Source organism: Fukomys damarensis, unplaced genomic scaffold (genome assembly GCF_012274545.1).
Source record: "Fukomys damarensis isolate Sample0158 unplaced genomic scaffold, DMR_v1.0_HiC HiC_scaffold_37, whole genome shotgun sequence".
Taxonomy (NCBI): Eukaryota; Metazoa; Chordata; class Mammalia; order Rodentia; family Bathyergidae; genus Fukomys; species Fukomys damarensis.
The window spans coordinates 35,735,384-35,757,752 of record NW_022900949.1 but is presented as its reverse complement, the minus strand read 5'-3'; the positions used below and the strand labels follow the sequence as shown (position 1 = coordinate 35,757,752).

At 39.7% G+C, this 22,369-nt stretch overlaps 1 protein-coding gene across 9 annotated transcripts in view; it reads left to right on the top strand.

The window, feature by feature from the left end:
- Wdfy3 (WD repeat and FYVE domain containing 3) overlaps nucleotides 1–22,369 on the top strand; it is a 258,900-nt gene that overhangs the window by 176,951 nt on the left and 59,580 nt on the right. For 6 of the 9 annotated variants that reach the window (XM_010619456.3, XM_010619455.3, XM_010619449.3 and 3 more), the window contains 11 exons: nucleotides 857–1,095; nucleotides 2,663–2,797; nucleotides 4,075–4,302; nucleotides 6,175–6,408; nucleotides 8,706–8,805; nucleotides 9,674–9,834; nucleotides 10,672–10,901; nucleotides 11,940–12,049; nucleotides 18,405–18,587; nucleotides 19,577–19,734; nucleotides 20,758–20,835. In XM_010619456.3, coding sequence (XP_010617758.1) covers nucleotides 857–1,095; nucleotides 2,663–2,797; nucleotides 4,075–4,302; nucleotides 6,175–6,408; nucleotides 8,706–8,805; nucleotides 9,674–9,834; nucleotides 10,672–10,901; nucleotides 11,940–12,049; nucleotides 18,405–18,587; nucleotides 19,577–19,734; nucleotides 20,758–20,835 — 1,856 coding nt within the window. The remainder of the gene's footprint in view (nucleotides 1–856; nucleotides 1,096–2,662; nucleotides 2,798–4,074; nucleotides 4,303–6,174; nucleotides 6,409–8,705; nucleotides 8,806–9,673; nucleotides 9,835–10,671; nucleotides 10,902–11,939; nucleotides 12,050–18,404; nucleotides 18,588–19,576; nucleotides 19,735–20,757; nucleotides 20,836–22,369) is intronic. The other 3 variants (XM_010619457.3, XM_010619454.3, XM_010619453.3) reach the window with 2 other exon arrangements.

Genomic DNA, 22,369 nt, shown 5'->3' with positions numbered 1-22,369 from the left:
TTTTTTTTTTTTTTTTTTTTTTTTTTTTTTTTGGTACCAGGGATCGAACTCGGGACCTTGTGCTTGCAAAGCAGGCGGCAGCACCGCTGAGCTAAATCCCTGGCCCTCTAAGTCCATAATTTAAGATTAACTGGTTTATCATGGTTTCCTAGACCAATGAAACTGCACCAAGTATATTTCTAAGTAGCATCCTCAATTTGACTGTATTTTGAGTTACACTTTATTTTTAGGGGAATACAAGCCCAGCACTTCTGAAGTTATTCTTTTTTAGAGGGGTGAGGAATACTGGGATTGAACCTAGGGCTACTCTATTAATGAGCTATACCCCTAGCCCTTTAAAATTTTTGAAATGGTGTAACATAAGTCCCACAGGCTGGCCTTGAACTTGTGATCCTTGGCATTACAGGTGTGTATGACCAGGCCCAGCTAAAGCATTCTTTTTGTTTGTTTGGTTTTTTGTTTTGTTTGTTTGTCCATTTTGTTTTTGGTACCGAGGATCTAACTCAGAACCTTGCACTTGCAAGGCAGAGGGCGGCACCCCTGAGCTAAATCCCCAGCCCTGAAGCCATTCTTTTAATGAGTAGAATTTCTGTCCCCTTAAGAAGTATTTTCTTACACTTGTATCTGATTGTCACAGCTGTGTTTCAAAACCTGTGTCCTGAGGGGCTTGCTGAAGTCAGAGCTGGTAAAGGAAGGCTTCTGGCAGAAGATGCATTGGATAGTTGGAGAGCTGATTGCCCTCCATGCTTACTTGCACTTTTGGGGTAGAAGTGTCACACATGCTGAACCGCTGCCTGTTGTTGTGCTGTGTGGTTACCCGTTGTTAATTTTATTATTGTATTTCCTCTTCTCTTAGGGTTCAACGTGGGCAGGAGTGGTGCTGGAGGGAGATCAACAGTCAGGGAGATTAACCGGGACGCCTGCCACTTTCCTGGGTTTCCGGTTCTCCAGTCTTTCCTTCCTAAACACACTAATGTCCCTGCCCTCTATTTCCTCCTCATGGCCTTGTTTCTGCAGCAGCCAGTTAGTGAGCTGCCTGAGAACCCGCAGGTCAGTGCACCTGTCGCCAGCAGCCGATGTAAGCAGGGTGGCCAGGTAGGAATTACCTAGTAAGGTGTGCGTGTGACTTGCGGAACGAGCGCCTTGGGTCCGGGTTAATCACCTGAAACCTGTTACTGATTCCACCACTTTCCTCACATTTAAGATTTGATTTGGGTTGGAAACAGTGTGAAAGCTCTGTAGAAAACTTTCCCAAAAGAAGGGCTTTGTCACTGCTCGACCTTTTTCACTTTGTGGTTACTCTCTATGATTACACATGCATAGAAGGTGGAATGGTATTTTTTTCAGTGCATTAAATAAATTTTATTAAAAGCACATAATGTTGTCAGGAATGATATCGTAATAAATAGCTTTCAAATAACCTGCATTCATAACATTAAAATAGTTTATAGTATTTACAACCATTCTTAGATTTTACAAATGGACCAAATACCTCCTGAAAATGAAATGAGACTAAGTTAAAAAAATAAAGTATAGGAAAATACACACAGAAGTTCATTATTTTAGTGTCCAAATGCAAACATTTCCTACCAGAGTTAACCACTAGCTTTTAGAGGTGAACTATACGTCACTATGCGTCAATCAAAATGAAAAATTCATTCCAGTAAAGTTGCCACCTCTGAAGCATTTTCAAGTAAGGCTATAGAGTCAACCTGACATTCCTGTAAAAGCAAACTGCAGACTGGCTTGCCATTCATTCTGAGGCAGGCCAGATGTGTACAACTAGAGATCTGATATTTATAATACAGAGGTGGAATGGTTATTGATGTCATCGAAAGAATTCTTCGGAGTTACACAATTTTTTTGTAGAAATATGATTTAATGTCCAGAGAATTAAAAATGAAGGGAGGAGGAGGTACAGGTTCTGATTAGAAAAATACTTTTAATTTCTTAATAGTAGATAACATCAACATTAGGAAAACGCTGATTTTGTTTGACTTCCAATTGAAAACTTTTGTGGCTGTCTGTGTAAATCTTGTATTTGTTACACTACAAAGTTTTAGGAACCCAGCTTTTTAACTCAAGTTTGCTCCCATATAATGGCAAATAATATTCAGATTAATTCTGGTAGTTGACAGATTTTTCAGATGAGGTCACTTAGGCTTAGACCCAGAGTCCTGTGCCTGCTTTTGCTTACCTGTTTTTGAAACACACGTGGCACCATAGGAATAAAGTATTACATAAAACTGATATGAACACAGCTCTTCAGATTGATTGTTTTGTCAAGTCTTATCTATAAATAATTTAGAAGTGAATTATAACATTGCTGAGAGTGGGGGTCATCGTGCCTTTAGAAAGATTTTCCTTCAAATGGTCACATCTATAACTTCATCTTGGCTAGTTAGCTTGTTTTTTATTTTTGTTTATTTAGAAAAAAGAAGCAGCATTTGAAACATAGATGCCTAAGACAGGTCACAAGATAATACCTAATTTAACTATAAGGATGAGTTTTGACATGGAGGGTGGAGAGTCGCTAGGTCTCTGTTTCTTCATTGCTCGCTTTCAAAGAAAAGAATCAAATAAATTTTAGAATATTGGAACTTAGAAACTCTCCTGAAAGAAACTACTCGTGACTCACCTCTGCTCCCTTTGGCCTCCACAGTTTGACTTGGATTCCATCTGGACGTTTATCTTTGGCGTCCCCGCCTCCAGCGGAACCGTGGTCTCCTCCATCCACAGTGTGTGCACAGAGGCTGCGTTTTTGTTGCTGGGCATGCTCCGCAGCATGCTGAATTCGGTAAGCAGAGCTGCCCGCTTAGCATCAGCCTGCCTGTGATTTTGCTTGCTTGTTTATTTGAGCAGTGGAATCCCCGGATGATTTACCATCGCTCTTTACTTGCTGCGAGGTCTCTGTTGCCTCCACTCTGCTCTACCATTTGCAATGGAAGGACGCAGCATGCAGTTGTTAGGACATAGACCCTGAGACCTGGGTCCCGCCTCTGGTACTTCACACATGCTAGCTGCCGTGTGCCCCCGTTTCCACAGCTTAAAAGGCTGCTGTAACAGAGGACTGCATGAAGTACGATACAAATACAGAACTCAAAAGAGAGCCTGGCATGCAGTGAGTGCTTCATCAGTACTAACTGGTATCACTAATGCAATGAGATAAAGATTATGATGAATGCATATGCATAAAGTTAAAAATGTCAGCAGTGCAAGTTTTTATCTGATTTTTCTATTCTTATTATTTCTAAGTTAGAAATGAACAACCAAACAAAATGTATGTATGTTCCTATCTGCTGCACAGGACAATGACTTAAGATTCCTTAAATCATATGACCCTGACAAATTAATTTACTCAAAACTATTGTTAGACCATCTAAGAACAAATTTTTCTCTCTAAATAGATTTTGAATGCTTGGGGACTCTTATTTTAGTGCCTGTTGGTAAACATAAGCCATTCTAAGTTAAAGGAAAAGCCACTATCAGGTATCAGAAAATACACATTGTTCATATACGTTTTGTATATATTGCTTTTATTTTTGTTTTGAGACAGAGTCTCACTTTGTAGCCCAGGCTGGCTTCAAACTCACAGTGACTCCCCTGCCTCAGCTTCCTGAGAGCTGGGATTACAGGCCTGCACACCACCCTGAGCGATTTCTTATCATTTTATTAGAGTGCTATGCCTGCCTCTGTACACGTGATAGGGCAAGGCTCAGGAGGACAAAGGGATTCCCATCTTTTCTTTCACTCCTGACTCTCCAGCGTGATGCATGTGGGGCGGCCCTGGCTATGGCAACACAGCCAGTGTGGGGCCTAGCCCTGTTCTGTTGACAGTGACGAATGATCAAAGCCCTGACATCATTTGCAGAGTCCAGTGAGCCCGGAGACATCCTCCCAGTGTCTCGGGCTTTCTTTGCCCGCATTTGCACGTCTTTGCTCACGTGTGTGGTCTGTAGAGTTCCAGACCATTGACACATCTGGTTCTGACGAGCAGTGAGCAGTGGGTGCTTTAAAGTAACTTTTAGGGTGTCCAGTTCTCTAACATCATTTCTGCTCTTGTCTGTGTGCCAGCCGTGGCAGTCAGAAGAAGAGGGGTCTTGGCTGCGAGAGTACCCAGTGACCCTGATGCAGTTCTTCCGCTATCTGTACCACAACGTGCCTGACCTCGCCTCCATGTGGATGAGCCCCGATTTCCTGTGCGCCTTGGCCGCCACCGTCTTCCCCTTCAACATCCGCCCTTACTCAGAGATGGTAGGAAAGGGGAGGAAAGTGGCAAAACTGGAGCTAGTCTGTGCAATGGTTAGCAGATACTTTTTTGCCGATCTTCTAAGTTTCTGACCAAGTTAGTTTCATAACTTCATAGACCATCTTCTATATGACTGCCTTGTGTCTCTAAGAACTCTACAACTTCCTTCTGTTTTCACCTAAAAGAATAGACAACCCTGTTTTCCTGTGTTATTGTGAGTTCCTTGTTTGTCATTCCCCTCCCAGTTTGTGATTGATTCGTACTTGACATGATGATAGGTGTAAGTGATATTAAAAAGTTATAAGTGATGATAGTTATTAATGCTTTTCTCAAATAACGGAACTCTAATTAGACCAGTTTTCTTACTTTCTATTTCAGGAAGTTGGCATTTGCTGGATTTAATCTTTACAAATGAAGTATAGAGTTTACAGTCTATTTTTTTCCTAGTGATTTAAGATTTACTTTTATAAAAAAGCATGTTGACAAATGTTAAATGTTTTACCTGCATTTTGAACATTATAACAAATATAAAACACAAAAATCCAATGTTAACGTTGATCTTCTGTGCCTAATTTAGATTTAGATAGAGTATCTTATATTTTATAGAAAATCTTCAAAATTTTACCCATGCTTTCATTGTATGTACTGTTATTCCTCACCAAAACCTTCAGTGAAATTTGAAAAGCTGGTATTGAGTTAAATATTCTAAAACATGGCCATTCTGAGTTAACCTTCAGAATTTCAGAGCACAGAAGATACAAGATTAGAGTATCCAAGAAAATATTTTAACATGAGCTAATTTTGGTTATAATTATGACAGAAATGCCATTAAGATAGTAGAAACCAAACCTAAAAACCCTATGTAAAATAAAAGGTGTCTTGTGTCAAGTTACTTCTCAGTACAAATAATATACCACGTCAATAGCTTTTCAGTCACATTCACAAAAGCATTAAAAAAATTGCACTTTACAATTGTTAAACAGTGCATTTATGTGGTGAAAGAAGATACAAGAAAATGTACAGAAACAAAAATCTCAAACTATTCCAACTCCTAAAATAAGAGATCATACCTCTTAGTTCTCCTGCCCAGCTTTTTTATTTTGCTTAACATTTCTCTTATTTTGTACTAATTTAATAAAAAATTAGAATATATTCACATATAGATAATTCTTTTGTCCTTTGAAACAGGCCCCCAAAATGGTTATTTCTCTGTAGTACTTCAGAATTTCATGATGTTTCCTCTTCTGTCCTGTTCTGGAAGGCCTGTAATAAACTACCGTTTTCTTAGTTTTCCTCCATGAATAAAGGTGAAATAGTCATTCTAAAACTGAGAATTTTTAGGAGTTAGGCAGTTATCTTGTAACACATAACCTTAGCATTCCCATTAGTTTATAATTTTGGAACCCTCATTTTTGGTAAAAAAATTATATGTAAATATCTCAGCAGCATCTTACAGTCTGTCTTCTAGACTGTTTTTCTCTCACGCTCAAAATTAGCAACAGTTTTGTTGTTTTGTTTGTTCACTTGGCCTTTTTTCTCCTGCCAAGAGAATGGATCAGGCCTTAGGTGCTCACATTATGCCAAGTTTTTATCTAAGATGTGACTGACTTCTCAGCAGGTACACTTCACTTATGAAAAAATAGTCGTCCTTGTGCTCTTATTTCATTTAAGGGCCATTATCCACAAGAGGCCTGTAAGTTCACAAAAAGCAGGTACATGGCTTGTGATCAGTCAGAGGGACCGTATGTATGCGTGTATGTAACTGATACATGGTGCGGTGTACCACCTTGGAACCCCAGTCAGGTGCAGCAGAGCAAAGTAACGTGCCTGGTAGGAAGTAAATCACGAAGGAAGATGCTGTGTTGCTGTTTTATTTTTACACTGTGTCACAGTGAGTCTCGTGTAACTTCCCTTGGTCTCGATAGGTGACTGACCTCGATGATGAAGTTGGATCCCCTGCGGAAGAGTTTAAAGCCTTTGCTGCAGACACAGGGATGAACAGGAGCCAATCTGAGTACTGCAATGTGGGCACCAAGACCTATCTGACCAACCACCCTGCTAAAAAGTTTGTTTTTGACTTCATGCGGGTCTTAATAATAGACAACCTCTGTCTCACCCCTGCCAGCAAGCAGACGCCCCTGATCGATCTTTTGTTGGAGGTAAAGACAAAGAAACACATTTCCATCTTGTCCGCATTGCTTTCTTAGTGAGACAGTTAATAAGTGAGCTCTGGATCGAACATCGGATTTCTAGTTCTGGGTTCTGTGAGAGCAGAAAATAGCACGGGCTGTGGAGCGCTTCGATTCCCCCATGGGCTTTAGACTGTCGATTTGTTCTTCCCTTTCTCTCAGACTTCCCCAATTCAGCCCTTCTGCCATCCTTTCTCTAAGAATCGGCAGACTTTCCTGGAAAGGGCTAAATAACTATTTTAGACTTTGGGCCTTGTAGTCTGGGTCATACCTGGGGCTGTCGTATGCCAAGCCCTCCCCTGCACTTGGACGACTCCCAGCAGCCTTGTCCCCTCCCCTTGGGCTCCTTCCTCAGCCCCTCCCTCATCATCGCCAGGCTTTTTGCTGACAGCACCTGGGTGGCAGCAGGCAGGAGGCACAGCGCAGTGCGAGGCCCAGGGTGCACCCGGTGAGTGTCCCAAGCAGCCAGCTTCTGGGTCGCATCCCCGTCCTCCTGAGAGGGAGGAAACGACAGTGACTACACCTGAAGCACCTTACTGCTGCTCTAGAAATTAGCCATTTCTGAAAACCATTTTAAAATGTTCACCTGAGCAGTCTCCAGAGAAAACAAAATGTCAAAGAGAGGGAATCCAGTACAAAAACCTTCCTTCTGTAGATTCACGTTCCAGGCAGTGCCTGTGAACAGGCGCACTAGTCCCTGCGCAGCGGAGGAGACTGCAGAGATAGCTTCTCAGGAGCCCTGTGTTCTCCACAGGGCTCCTCCACAGTCGGGGTGTCCTCTGCTCCCCCTAGTGGCCGATGCGGTCTACGTTAAAACCATAGATGTTGGTCTTACTCATACGAAAAAGTCGTTTGATCAATTAAAGGAAGTCACTAATGTACTTTAGGACCCAAGAATGCTAAGCATTTTAGCCAGGACCATGGTGTTCAACATTTGTAGGAAAATAACCCATGTGGGAGAGTTTGAAAGCATGCCCAGGCGAGCTTGTCCCCTTCAGAATCTGTAAAAACCTCTAAGATGAGACGCTCAGTATCACATCGTTACAGAAAAATTGGAAGCATTTCACGAAAGCTGAAATAGTAATCAGAGAACAACAGGTACAAGTTCAGAAGGGATGTGTGCAAGAAAACATAACTGAACCTAAACGTAAAATACATGTTTATGAAAGGTATGAGATGAGTGGATATATCTACTTATAGCATTTTGCAGACTTAAAAATAATTTATAAATAATCTCCTTTAATCTCAAACTGTCTCTCTCTGCCTTCCTCCTCCCCCGCCCTAGCTCTGGGGTTTGAACCCAGGACCTGACACTAGGCAAGCACTCTGTTACTGAACTACACCTCTAGCCCTTTTTATTTTGAGACAAGAGTCTCACTCAGTTGCCTAGGCAGGCTTTGAACACGCAGTCCTCCTGCCTCAGCCTTCTGAGTACCTGGGATTATATGTATGTGCCTGCACACCTGCCAAGATCTCTTTTAAAGCAAGAACATTATGACCATTTCTTGACTTGTTCCACATCCAACTTCTATCAGAAGCCTTGCTAAAACTACTGGCATTTGAGGATGATGGAATGATCTGTCCCTTCCTTCCCTGAGCTCCCAGGGTGCTGTTGCTCACCAGGCCTGATACGTGAACATTAGGCAGCTGTCTTCCCAAGGAACCTGATAGAAATTCTCAAGGGACATCGCTTAACTTCATGCCCTAAGCTTTTATCCAACATCTTGTTCCTTGTAAAGTTGTTATCAGAGATAGCGCCTCTAGGGCTGCCAGCTGTCCTCTGAGAGCTTTCCTGGGAGGCAGGAGGAGGAAAGCCTTGGGGGTGGTCTTCCTTTGTAGCTCATCCAAAGCTTTGTAAACCACCCCTTTGACACGTCTCTAGATTACTAGAGTCTTGAGCTTTGTGTTTATTTAAATGTCTTTCTGATTTTATCTGTATTTCCTTATAAACTACCAGATCTCTTGTGGAAGTGCAGTGTAGATTATCAAATATTTATTAAATACTGATGAAGTTTAGAATAGTGTTTTTGGAAGAATGGGTTCAAAGAACATGTTTCATCTCTGTTTTAATTTTTTTTTTAAGTTCTTTGGCCAGAAAAATAAGAGAAAGATTATAATGTTATGTATCATCTTTTGTGTCAGATTTTTTAAAAATTTGCCATTGGAGGTTTTTTCACCCTTTTTATATACTTCATAGTATAAATATCATTGAGCCCCTACCTTTGTGTAGTTAATTCTGTCTCTGATTTTAATTTTTATTGCTTTAGGCTTCCCCTGAAAGATCTACAAGAACTCAGCAAAAAGAATTTCAGACTTACATTTTGGATGGTGTGATGGACCACCTACTTGCTGCTGATGTGTTGTTGGGTAATTCTGTTTCATATTTATAGTGTGAAAGGCCAGTCCAGAAATAAGGTCAGAAGACACCAGAATATGTTCCTTTAATACGTTGGTATTTAGTTACAATAAAAATTCAAAATTTGGTACACTTACAATGGAGCCATTGTTTATGTATAAGCAAAATTAGAATTCTTAAGAGAAAGAAAAGTAACAGTCTACTTTATGTACTGCTCTGCATTCCCAGTGATAATAATCATAGTACCTCTGTGCTATTGAATTAAAATTTTCTTCCAAAGTCAATTTACCAGGGAATCTTTGCCATTTTCTTAAGTTGAAACATTGTACCCTTAAAGCCTAGTCATACTTTTGTACCTGATCATCATCAGTTGAGATCAGCCATACCACATAAGGACACTAGTGTGGCCTTAGAGAGGGAGACAGATCACAGGAGGGGCCACAGGTCCCCTGATTGTCACAGTTTTCCTGAAGCTATCGTCTGCCTGTCTTAATGCATTGCTATTAAAGATACACCCCAAAATAGAGTTGCGTTTGATGGGTTGTGTCCCACTCTGTTTAAACTGATTTAGTTTTTCTCCTCCATGGAGTTGGCCCACCACTGGCAGCTGAGTTAAAGGTCCTTGATTGTCACAGACGGTCTTTAGGCATAGGAGACCTCATGGATGTCTCGATCTATCACCTTTTTATCTGTTCCAGTAATTATTCTGATTTGTGGCCATGAACATCCTTGTCCTGAAAATAGCACATAAGCGCTGTGGTCATATTTTTTTCAGTGCTATAGAGACACTCGTTTCTCTTTATCCTGATGTCTTTGAGAATCTGGTCTCCTGCTAGTAGACACCAATTTTCTTAGACTTCTTTTCCTGCTGGAATTTAGGGGAAGACGCATCTCTGCCTATTACCAGTGGAGGAAGCTACCAGGTATTGGTGAACAATGTGTTTTATTTCACACAACGTGTGGTGGACAAGCTTTGGCAAGGCATGTTCAACAAAGAATCTAAACTTCTTATAGATTTTATAATTCAACTAATTGCACAGGTAATCCATTGTCACTATTAGTTGTAGAGTTCATGTTTTCCTTCTGAAAAACTTTGCCTGTGATGTCAACATTGTTGGAAATAATTGTAACTAATGGGATAATGAATGTTAACATTAATGTAAAGCTAAGCTAAGCTTATTGAAAGTGAGTGAAAGTATCCTTTTAACCTTTCCCCTTCCCAGTAGCCTGGTACAGTGTGTCCCTGGCAAAGTTGCCTCGCTCTTTCAGGCTGTCGGTCTCTTCTGCCCTCCCCATTGCTGTTCTCCTTTGCTACCAGCTGCTTTTAAACGCCTTATATTCATACAGCCAGTGTGCAAAGGCTACTGAGCATGGCGAGTTGGCCTTGAAGAGATGCTCTGTTGTCATCGAGGCCTCACCATGTCCGTGTGGCCCATGTACCTTTGAAGGTGCCCTTTGTCCCCTGTGCATGTTTGGCTGAGAGTGTTGTTAATTGTGCCCACCACCTACTGTAGAGTAGGAAACACTGTGGCCAGTAATCCCAGTAATTGATTGGTACCCGTGTACCTACTTGGGGTCTGTGCGTTGTGCCTGTACGCTGTGTGCACAGGTGCAGAAGTTCCCTCCTGTCCCCTGAGGCTCTTCTCAGAGACATATTGACAGCTAACTCAGAACTTCCCAGTGAGGAGATACAACTAGAACATCATAAAAAGTTGTGAGATCCATCATAGCAAGAACTCAGTGGTACTTAATGTAGCACCCCTCGTACTTAGCATGGCCTTTGGTACGTAATAGCCAATCAGAGTTCATGTGTGAATGCTATACAAGCCTTTCCTTTGTGTCCGTTTTGCTAAAAATGTGTCTTTTGATATCTTTAGTCAAAGAGAAGATCACAAGGACTGTCGCTGGATGCAGTTTATCACTGCCTCAACAGAACTATCTTGTACCAGTTCTCACGAGCTCACAAGACTGTCCCTCAGCAAGTTGCGCTCCTGGATTCACTCAGGGTCCTGACTGTTAACCGGAACTTGATCTTGGGACCTGGGAACCATGACCAAGAATTCATCAGCTGTCTGGCTCACTGCTTGATTAATCTGCATGCTGGAAGGTGATTGTTGAGGCTCAGTTTCCGTGTTGTTCCTCTTCTGTATTATTCCACCAGAATTCTTTAACTCTTTTAACAATAACATTTTACTTCCTCTTTTTGCTCCTGTACATAATACTTCATGCAAATGAAAAAGGATAAGTATTACATTTATTTATAATGAAAAAAATGAGTATTTTTTCCTTTAATTTACTTTTCACATTTTAAATTTTTCCATAATCATCATAAGTCCCATATAATTTCAAAAAGGAAGTATGCTTTCAAAGCAAATAAAGTACACACTGTCGGAGGCTATGAAATGTAAAAAGAAAAGCTCGGTGTAATGTTACGTGTTAAAGGGGTAAAATTCGTATTTCCTTTGGATTGCTTTGACACATTCCTGTAGTGCGTGTTGGGGTTCGTTCCCCGAGTTAGGGACTGGGATAAATAAAACACAGACCTGGTAGCAGCCATCTGGGGGGAAGCAGATGCTTACGACCCATTGCCCTTTGAGAGCTCTGGTAGAAGCAGCACTGTTTGGGAGCACATGACAGGGCCCTGTGGTTGGAGTTGCAGGTGGGGACTGGCTAAGGGACAAGAGGATGGAGACAAGTGCTGAAGAAAGAGCCGCCAGTGCCAGGGAGATTGCCCAGAGGGCGGAAGGAGGTGGTGCATGTGGGAAGCTGCATCTCTGTCACTGCTGCTAAAGCAAAGAGTGAGATGTGTGACTGGAGAGGACCCGGGCATATTAGAATGCCCTCATTAAATGAATTTCGTGTCATTTCTAGGTGACAATGTTAACAGTAATCCAGAAGTATCTTAAACACAAAGATGATCATTGTGATGCTGTCGAGTAGTTTAATTATGTTTAGCCGAGTGAATTTGGGAGAGAACCCTTAAAAATGGTATCTGCTTGGTAAATCAGTTCTCTTCTCGTGCATCTGCCAATAATGAGACTCTGGGGAGCCTTTGGTTGCCTGTGTCTGCAGGATGATTCTTTTTTTGTTACGGTTTTTAATGAGTCATCTCCCTCTGATAATTAACTTGACTTGAATTCTCCAGCAACGTGGAAGGGTTTGGACTGGAAGCAGAAGCACGCATGACCACGTGGCACATCATGATCCCCTCTGACATTGAGCCAGACGGTGCTTACAGTCAAGACATCAGTGAAGGTAAAGCCTCCTCGCTGGGTTCGGGTGTCATTTCGTTCCTCCCTAGTTTTTAAGATAAATACAGAAATTAGACTTCAGAAGGTGCCAACATTCGCAGCTGCTGTCCCAGCAGGGCAGCTTACCACACAAACCAGCATGCACACAGCGGGTCTCCTTGTACCGATGGTAAAGAGGCATGGGGAGACTTGGTGGTGTTTACACTGGCACAAGTAAAAGTGAAGATAAAAACGTGCATTTATTCTGAAGAAAACTGCCTGAGCAAATGCATATCAAGCATGTCCACCCGATAGGCACGCGAGGCTTGAGGCACGTTACCCGTAACACCATTGTTGCTCACTCCTACTTTCTTCTGTAACATGGTTTTCCCCACGGATCTCCTCATCTTTGCACACTTAAGTTTTCATGTGGATTGATTTCTTACTTCCATTTTGGTGGTTTTCAAGCTGAGATCACTGTGCGTGTTTGTGTTCCGGCGATATTGCGTGGTAATTTTGCAAATGGTTTTATTCTTGGGAAGTTCAGCACTTTTTCTTTTTCATCCATTAATTTAAGGACTAATTTATTCTCTGTTCTTTGACACAAATTTCTTGGACCACAGACTGAGGCTTATCTGAAGATGCAGTTTTTTTCCTCTGCACAGAACTGACAATCGAGAACATTGGTTCTCAGAATCAGGTCCTTAGACTAGCGCCATTAGCAGCATTTGATAGCTTAGTAGAGACACAGATTCCCCAGCCCCACTCAGATCTACTAAATCAGAAGCTCCCAGCGTGGGCAGCTAGCAGTGGGTTGTGACAAGCCCTGCTCCTGCCTCTGCTGCCTGCTGAAGACTGAATCATCTAGAGGAGAAGTCAGAACAATCAGAATAGGATCCTAAGGAAGACTGAATTTAATAGTAAAAATCTTCTTAAAATATTTAGTATCTCTTTGGGCTCACTTTAAATATTACATTTAAGAGCCTGTCAAGCCCTAAAGGAAAACAACCTCCCACTCAGATTCATGTACCCTGCAAAATTATCCTTCAGATTTGATGGAGAAATAAGACACTTCCATGATAAAGAACACCTGAAGAAATTCATTACCAACAAACCACTCCAAAAAGTTCTGAAGAACATTCTTAGAAATAAACATTTACATGAACCTCAATAGAATGAACCTATATGACAAGGGAAGCAATTAAACAGGAGAAAAAAGGGAACCAACAACAAGAAAATAATACGACAAGGATGAGTCAGTACATATCAGTTATAACCATCAGTGTAAATGGCCTCAATTCACCAATAAAAACAAACAAATTGGCAGAATGGATCAAGAATCAAGATCCAGCCAGGTGTGGTGGCACATGTCTGTAATCCCAGCACTTGTGAGGCTGAGGCAGAAGGATCACTGTGAGTTTGAGTCCAGCCTGGGCTACACAGCAAGTTGAGGCAGCCTGAACTTCCTAGTGAGACTCTGTCTAAAAAAAAAAAGAAAGAAAGAAAAGATCCAACAGTATACTGTATACAAGAAACACATTTAACTCAAGAAATTCATAGACCAAATAGTAAATGTTGGAAAACAATATTCCATGTGGAAAAAAAGTAGGAGTAGCTATTCTATTTATTGACAAAGTGAATTTAAAGCCAAGATTGATGAAAAGAGACAAAAGTCACTAACTGCTTGTTAAGCAGAAGAGATAGCAGTTGTAAATATATATGCACCAAATAACTACAAGGATATCCAACTATATAAAACAAACATTAATAGACATGAAAAATCAAATAATAGGGAACCCTCAATACCCCACTGTCACAGATACATCAGTGAGCCAGAAAATCAACAAAGAAATATCAGAGCTGAATCAAACCTTTTTTTTTTTTTTTTTTTTTTGTACCAGTAATCAAACTCAGGACCTTGCCCTTGCTAGGCAGGCACAGCACCACTGAACTAAATATCCAGCCCTGAACTAAACCTTTAAACAAATGAACTTACTAGATGTCTACAGAATGTTCCATCCCACACTAATAGAATACACATTCTTTTCAGCTGCACACAGAACTTTCACCAACATAGACAATGCACTAGCTCACAGAACATGCTTAAGTAAATGCAAAGGAACTGAAATTGTCCTATGCATATCATCAGATCACAGTACAATGAAATTAGAAATCAGTGGCAAAAGAAAACAAAACTGCATAAACATGGAAATTAAATTAACACCATCCTGAGCAACCAGTGGGTCACAGATGAAATTAAAGAAGAAATTATACAGTTTCTACAATTAAATGATAATGCCGTTACAACATATCGGAACTTAATGGGATACATTGAAAGTAATCCTGCAAAGGAAATTTATAGCAATGAATTCCCACATCAGAAAAACAGAGTGAGCCCAAATAAATAACTTAACATTGAACCTCAAGCTTCTAGATAAAGAAGGCCTAGTTAAATCCAAAGTAGATACAAAGGAGGTAGGTATGTTAGGGAGATTTGGATCCTTGATGCTGACCATGAACACCTTGGGGAGTTGTGCATTTTGGATAATTCAAAGGTGCTAGATCCCTAATTCAAAGAGAAACATTTCTCATGTTTGTTCATTTCATTTAAATAAATTTTTTAGGAGGCCGGGGATTTAGCTCATTGGTTCTACTCCCTGCCTCACAAGCACAAGGTTCCAAGTGCGATCCCTGGTATAAGAAAAAAAAATCTTTTAGGTTAAGTTTAAGCCTTTTAAAAAGAGTTAGTTTAAAGAATTGAGACACAATACTAATACTGTAGGAATTGGGAAGGTCTTGACTTAAAGTCTTCTTTGTAATGTGATTTCCTTTTGGGTGTATTTTGCTAAGTGAAACTGGTTAAAAATTTTTGTTAACTAAATTTTTCCTTAAAGACTTTTTCACCAAAAAAAGAGGAAATTATAAATATCAAAACACAAAGAATCAAAGAGTTAGTTCTTTGAAAGATTAAATAAAATAGACAAACCTTTTATAAAGATCAAAACAAATTAATACACTTGAGACTAAGAAAATAATACAAAGAATCAATCAAAGAGTTAGTTCTTTGAAAGGTTAAATAAAATAGACAAACCTTTACCCAACCTTTTTTAAAAAAACAAACAAACAAAAAAAAGACAAAGTGAAGAAAAGACTCAAATCCATGCAACTAGGAATGAAAAGGGTAAAATCACAATGGATCCTGCAAAAATCCAGAAAATAATCAGTACCTACTTTGAGAACCTGTACTCTAATAGGATTGAAAATACAGAAGAAATAAGTTCCTTGATAGATATGATTTACCAAAGAAAATCAAGACAGAAAAATTCTAAATAACACAGTATCTGTCAGTGAAATTTAAGAAGTAATTTTAAAACTACCAACAAAGAACCCCAGTTCTTGACACATTCACTGTTGAATTCTAGAAGAAGTTTAGGGAAAACCTAATGCCACTGCTCCTCAAACTCTTTAATGAAATTGAAAGGGAAGCAATACTTCCAAACTCATTCCCAGAAGCAAGCATTACTCTGATACCAAAACCAGAGAAGGATCCAGCCCCAAAAAATGAACTATAGGCCAAACTCCTTATGAACTTTGGTGCAGAAATCCTCAGTAAGATACTGGCAAATAGAATGCAGCAAATCATCAAGAAGAATGTCAACCATGGCCAAGTAGTAGTCATCCCAGGGATGTATACGTACATGAATCATTAAATGTAATACACCACATGAACAGAACCAAGGGCAAACCCACGTGACCATCTCAGTAGACACAAAAAATGCATTTGACAAAGTCCAATGTTCATTTATGATAAAATTCTATTAAAAATGGAATAAAAAATCTTTATCTCAATCTGATAAAAGCCATGTATGACAAACCAACAGCCAGCATCATAGTAAATGGTCAAGAGCTGAAAACCTTCACTCTAAAATCAGGAACAAGACAAGGATGCCCATTACCACTATTCCTGTGCAATGCAGTTCTGGAAACACAAGCCAGAGCAATTAGAGAAGAGAAATAAAAGAAATATGGATGGGAAAGGAAGAAGTTAAATTATCATTATTTCTGATGACATGATGCTCTCCCATAAAAGACCCCCAAAACTCCACCAAAAGACTCCTAGATTTAATAGCCAAATTCATTAGCATAGCTGGATACAAAGTCAACACTCAAAAATCAATAGCATTCTTGTACATAAATAATACTCATTGATAGAGAAATTAGGGATACCACACCTTTCATAATAGCAAAAAATTTCCCCAAAAATGAAATAATCAATCTAAAAAAGGAAGTAAACAGTCTTTACATTGAAATCTACAATATTCTGAGAAAGGAAATCAAAAATATTACAGAATGGCATATTTCTGAAAATTGTTATACACATTTAATGCAATCCCAATCAAAATACCAATAGAATACCTCACAGAACTAAAGAAAACAATCCTAAAATTGATCTGGAACCAGGAGAGAACTAGAATAGCAAAAGCAGCTCTGGGGGCAACAAAGGCAAGGCAGGAGCTATCACAATCCCTGATTTGAAATTATACTACAAAACCACCATGATAAAAAACAGCATGGTACTGGCAAAAAAGAAAAAAAAAAAAAAAGACCTAAAGATCAATGGAACAATGTAGAAGATACAGAAACAACTTCAAATACACACAGCTACCTTATCTTTGACAAAGGGCCTAAACACCTTCACTAGAAGAAAGACAGCCTCTTTAATAAATGATGCTAAGAAAACTGGCTGTTCATATGCCAAAGACTGAACCTAGACCCGTATAACTCACTATGCACTAAATCAAAATCCAAATGAACCGAAGATCTGAATTCCAGAACAGAAGCACTTAATCTGCTGGAAGACGAAGTAGGTAAAACTCTTGAAGACTTAGGTGTAGGCAGAGACTTTACAAACAAAACCTCAATGACACAGGAAATATAAAGAATTGACAGCTGGGATCTCATATTGGAGCTTTTAAATAGCAAAAGAAACCACCAACAGAGTGCAGAGACAGTCTACAGAAAGGGAAAATAATTCTACCAGCTGTTTTTTGGATGAAAGACTAATGTCTAGAATATATAAAGTAAAAAATCAGACCCCTCAAGTTTAAAAACCCAATCCAAAAATGGGCATCTGAAATGAATAGGCACTTCTCGATGTAGAAGTACAAAAAGAAGATAAATATATGAAAACATATTCAGCACCACTGGTCATTTAAGAAATGCCAATTAAAACAATTCCATCACTCCAGAAAGAATGGCTGTCATCAAGAAATCAACCAATGACAAATGCTGGCAGGGTTGTGGGGGAAAAGCAACCCTTCTCCATTGTTGGTCAGAGTGTAAATTGGAACAACCAGTACAGAAAGCATTGTGGAGATTCCTCCAAAAGCTGAAACTAGAGGTTCCGTTTGACCCAGTATTTCCCTTTGTGGTATCTTCTCAAAAGAGTTAAAAGCATCATACCACAGCGGTGTATGCACATCCATGGTTATAGCAGTACACCTCACAACAGCTAAATCTTGGAAACAGTCCAGATGTCCCTCAGTGGATGAATGGATAAAAAAAATATGGTTTTTATATATGATAGTACTACTTTGCCATAAAGAATGATAAACTTGAGACATTTTTAGCCAAATGGATGTACCTTGAGACTATTAAGTGAAATAAATAGGACACACAGGTTTAATTATCATGTTATTTTTCTTATGTGAGAAGATAAAAGGATAAATAAGGACCAAAATGCATGATAAATATTAGGAAGTAGGAAGAAAATGTTCAAATGTAAAGAGGAATAAGGGATGAAGGAGAGGTTAGAGGAAAAAAGAGAATAAAAGAAAAAAATTGAAACAAGGCTTTTGTAAATAAGGAAAAAGGGTTGAAGGAAAGAGAGGGGAATAGGAAAAAAGAATAAAGCTATATCGTGTGCAGGTACAAATTTTCTAATATGAATGTTGTTGTGAATATCAAAAGTGTACCAGTAAAATTAATTTGAAAAATACTAAAAGCCTGGAGGTATGGCTCAGTGGTCGTCCCCTGCCCTTTAGACACTCACACACACACACACGCACACACACACACACACACACACACACTCGCTCTTACACACACTCCCTCCTTAAATGGCAGATTTTTATCGAGAATTCCCAACTTTTAAGTAAAAATATAGTCTCCTTGCATGAACATAAAGATTCTAACTTAGGTCATCTGACTAACACTTCTCACTGAGATGGATAGAATATGAGTGATTTCCTTGTTTCTTTGTTTTTGTTGTTGCTGTTTAAATACTGTTGTTGAAATTCCTAGATGTAAAACATGAAGAAAAATAAGAACTAACTTTATGCAGTACCTTTGTCATTTGTTTGCTTTTCTTCATTTTCTAGGACGACAGCTTCTCATAAAAGCTGTCAACAGAGTCTGGACTGAGCTGATCCATAGTAAGAAACAGGTCTTGGAAGAGCTTTTCAAAGTTGCTCTGCCTGTGAATGAGAGGGGCCATGTGGACATAGCCATAGCACGGCCGCTCATTGAGGAAGCTGGTTTGAAATGTTGGCAGAATCATTTGGGTAAGTGGCCAGCAGTGCTCACGTGCTGGTTGTACATGGGTGATACTGGATGTGTAATTAAAACATTCCTGTGAGGGTGCTATGATGGCCATAGACATGGGATGTAATACAGTAGAATCTTGATTTGGCTTCAGGATTTTTGACTTTTTTTATATCTAAGTTGTGTTATATATTAGGCATTTATGAGTTAAGGAAATATATAATGCATCGCTTACAGCTTTCTTAAGGTCACTGTCTTGGTTAAAGGTCTATAATCTTTTATCCATAGCTCTGAAACTAGAACAGCCTTGAAAACCCAAGGTCTTATTAGCCTAATGTTAAAATTATTTCGGTACCAAGACCCGCTGGTGGTACACCATACAGTACATTGTTCTGTGTAGCCTTTTAATACTCCCAAATATTCTGAGCTCTGAAATATGCCCAGAAGTAAGACTCTAAATAAGAAATTATCGTGATTGCCATAGAAATTTGCCTGAATAAAATTGACTTTACAGATTATTGCAGAGCTGTGACATTTCAACGAAGTGTAAAGTTGCCTAGCACAGTCATTTATATATGATGCTTTTGATAACTAGAGCATTCTTCTCCCTTTTCACCCAGGGATATATTCCAAGGTCCCCAGTAGGTGCTCAAAGCTGTGGATAGCACTGTGCCCTGTATATGCTATGTTTCTTCGTGTTTGTGTGTGTGGGGGGGGTACTTTCAAAATAGACACAATAATACTAAACAATAGTAGCTAAAAATAAGAACAGTTATACTAATGTGCTATAATAAAAGTTACATGAATGTAGTCTCCTCTCTCAGAATTCCTTCTTGCAATACAGTAATATTTTCAGTATATTTTCAGCAGGTAAATGGAACTGTAGAATGCAAAACCACGGTCAGTGGGGGTGTGAGATGCTCTAAAGGATTATAGTTTGCAGCCATAATAAAAAAAGCTAGAATAATAGATGGAAAAATTGTAATATAACCTAATTTTAATTTCCTAGCCCATGAAAAGAAAAGCATAAGTCGAGGAGAAGCTTTAGTGCCCACTACACAATCCAAACTGTCCCGAGTCAGCAGTGGCTTTGGTCTTTCAAAGTTAACAGGATCAAGAAGGAATCGAAAGGAAAGTGGTCTAAACAAACACAGTCTGTCCACACAGGTAGGTTATTTAGTTTTCGTTTTGTTGTTGTTGTTGTTTTAATGACATCCCTGGGAATTTCTGTTTTCACATTTCATTCTTCGTAGTTACGTTATTTAGTTTTCGTTTTGTTGTTGTTGTTTTAATGACATCCCTGGGAATTTCTGTTTTCACATTTCATTCTTCGTAGTTGGTAGAATGCTATCAATATGTATTTGAAATGGAATTTCTCTGCACTGTGCTTCAGAAGAGATAGAGGTGACCTAGATTGTGGGAAGTTCACCTGTTTCATTATGATGACACTGTATAATGAGAACTCTGTATTTACACCCATTTTATAACTGGACGTGAGATGAAATTCAGAGATTGACGAACAGACTGAAGTAGTCTCTCAGACTTTCAGTGCTGTAGATAAGTGTATAAATTTTACACCACTAACAGGTTCGTGGCTCTTTACTTTTTGTGAGTTGTCGTAAGTACTTGTTGATGTTTTAAGGAAAAGCACGTCTACCTCCGCTGTCACCTTCTTCCTCGTCCCACTTCCTTCAGAACTCCATTGGTGGCTGGGGAGAGGGTGTGAGCGAAACAGTGTCCACCAGTCATCTCACGTGTCAAATGAGACGCACGGGGCAGAGTTTAGTGTGCAGGATGCATGTTGAGGAAGCCCTGGGGAAGAGAGGAGACAGAAGCCAGATTGGGTACAGGGAAGTGTCAGACACTGGTGGAATGTGGGGACCAGAACAGCCAGTCAGGGTTGGCTGAGCCTTTTCTCCCAGCGTGGCCACCGTGGTGGCACTTCTCAGCCCAGTCCCTCCCCAAAGGTGCAGACAGGGCCTTGTTAGCCGGGACAGCAAGCCTAGGTGTGCGGCCACAGGTAGTACCCATTGAATCATCATAGAGTTCACCCTCCACCACTTTGTGCTTTTGTGTTCTGTAGTAGACACTTAGGACAGGATTTTAACTAAGGTTCAGCATAAATGTCAAGGCTGGTCATTTTGTCTAGGAAATGTATGACATACTAAGACTCTCTCCATCTACCACTAGGAGATCTCTCAGTGGATGTTCACGCATATCGCTGTTGTCCGGGACTTAGTGGATACACAGTATAAGGAGTATCAGGAGGTAAGAGTTCATGGCCATCACAGTGGTGGGTTCTGCCTTCCTTGGTCACAGAAGGACCCTGTTTCTCCTGACAGCTTCCTACCTGTTTTAAGGGTATGTGGCTGAATTGCATGTACCAGATGATAATTTAATTATCACTGCTTGCTGCTGTTTTGGCCATTGATTTTAAAATAGAAAAATTTGAACTTCTTATGAGCAAATTACATTTAAAAATCTGCAAACTGGAAATCATCAGAATTGAATCACATTATCATTCCTGTTGATATATTTATTGCATGCTTTTGTTCTTAACAGAAATAAGGGTGTGAGAATGATTCCCCCTTTTTTCAAACTGCAAACAGAGATTGTGGAAATAAGTTTCAAAGTCTTTGAGCTGTCCCTTAGAATTGTAAAAAATGAATTCAATGAAATCCTCTTGATGTATTCATAATTACTAAATATCTAAATTGTATACTTCCATGAATCTAGGTAAGCTAGATATAGCAATCTGCATTGAAAACATACATCTTTGTTGTTTGGCATATAGCAAGAAGTTAGACCAAGTCTTTATTTCCATTTAAGAAATATGGTTTGAGTCTTATCTCAATGGCCAATGGGAAATGGTTTTTCTTTGATATTTTTATGTGAAAGTCAAGCCCCCATCAGTGCTTGCATGTTTATATTCTGTAGCAGAAATATGGCAATACATATGAAGTCTATCCCCAATTTAGTGTGATTACACTGTTTCTTGATCTGACTTTTAGATTTACCCCTACACATGTGTCAGTGGCTATTTTATAATTTGGAGTACAAGGTTCATCCTCATCATACCATATTACTTTAACTCATGGGTCTGTTTTAATATATTTCCGTGAGGAATATTACCATGACCACCCTTTCTTTGACTCTGATGAATCTGCATATGAAGTGTGACCCAAAGACACAGTAAGCACGAGGTCCCAAGTTCGATCCCCAGTACCAAAAAAAACACACACACCATAAATGTTTAAATTTAAAAAAAAAATTATTACAGCAAAAAGATATATTATCATACTATCCCTCAGAATACTCCCCCTTGATTCAAACATGCTTTATTTTGTCATCCCTTCCACTTTGTGCAGCAGTTTTGGAAGTGCTCTTGTTTATGTATCTTTAGTCCCGTTATCATCTGCCTCAGTGTTCTAAATCAATTCAGAAGGTCACATTAGCAGTCGTTGTGACTCTGGGACATAGCCAGAAGTCGGTGCTGGTGAGTGAGGTGGGCAGGCAGATGAGGACACACAGTAATGTACGAGCCTGGGTTTCCTGTGGACGGCACTCGGGACAGCCATCACCGCACTGCTGATCCCATCTTGTAAAGACACTCACCAAAGAGACCTCCTAGAAATGCTTCAGAGAGGGGCAAGAACTGTGCTTTGGAGAGCTGTGTTGGAAGCGAGGGGGGATATTTGGAGGGGGAATAAATGGCAATGTGCATTAACCATTTACTGTTATAAAAAATGTTTTACTTTTCACATGCACAGTGTATTTTGATTACACCACGTGCAATACCCTG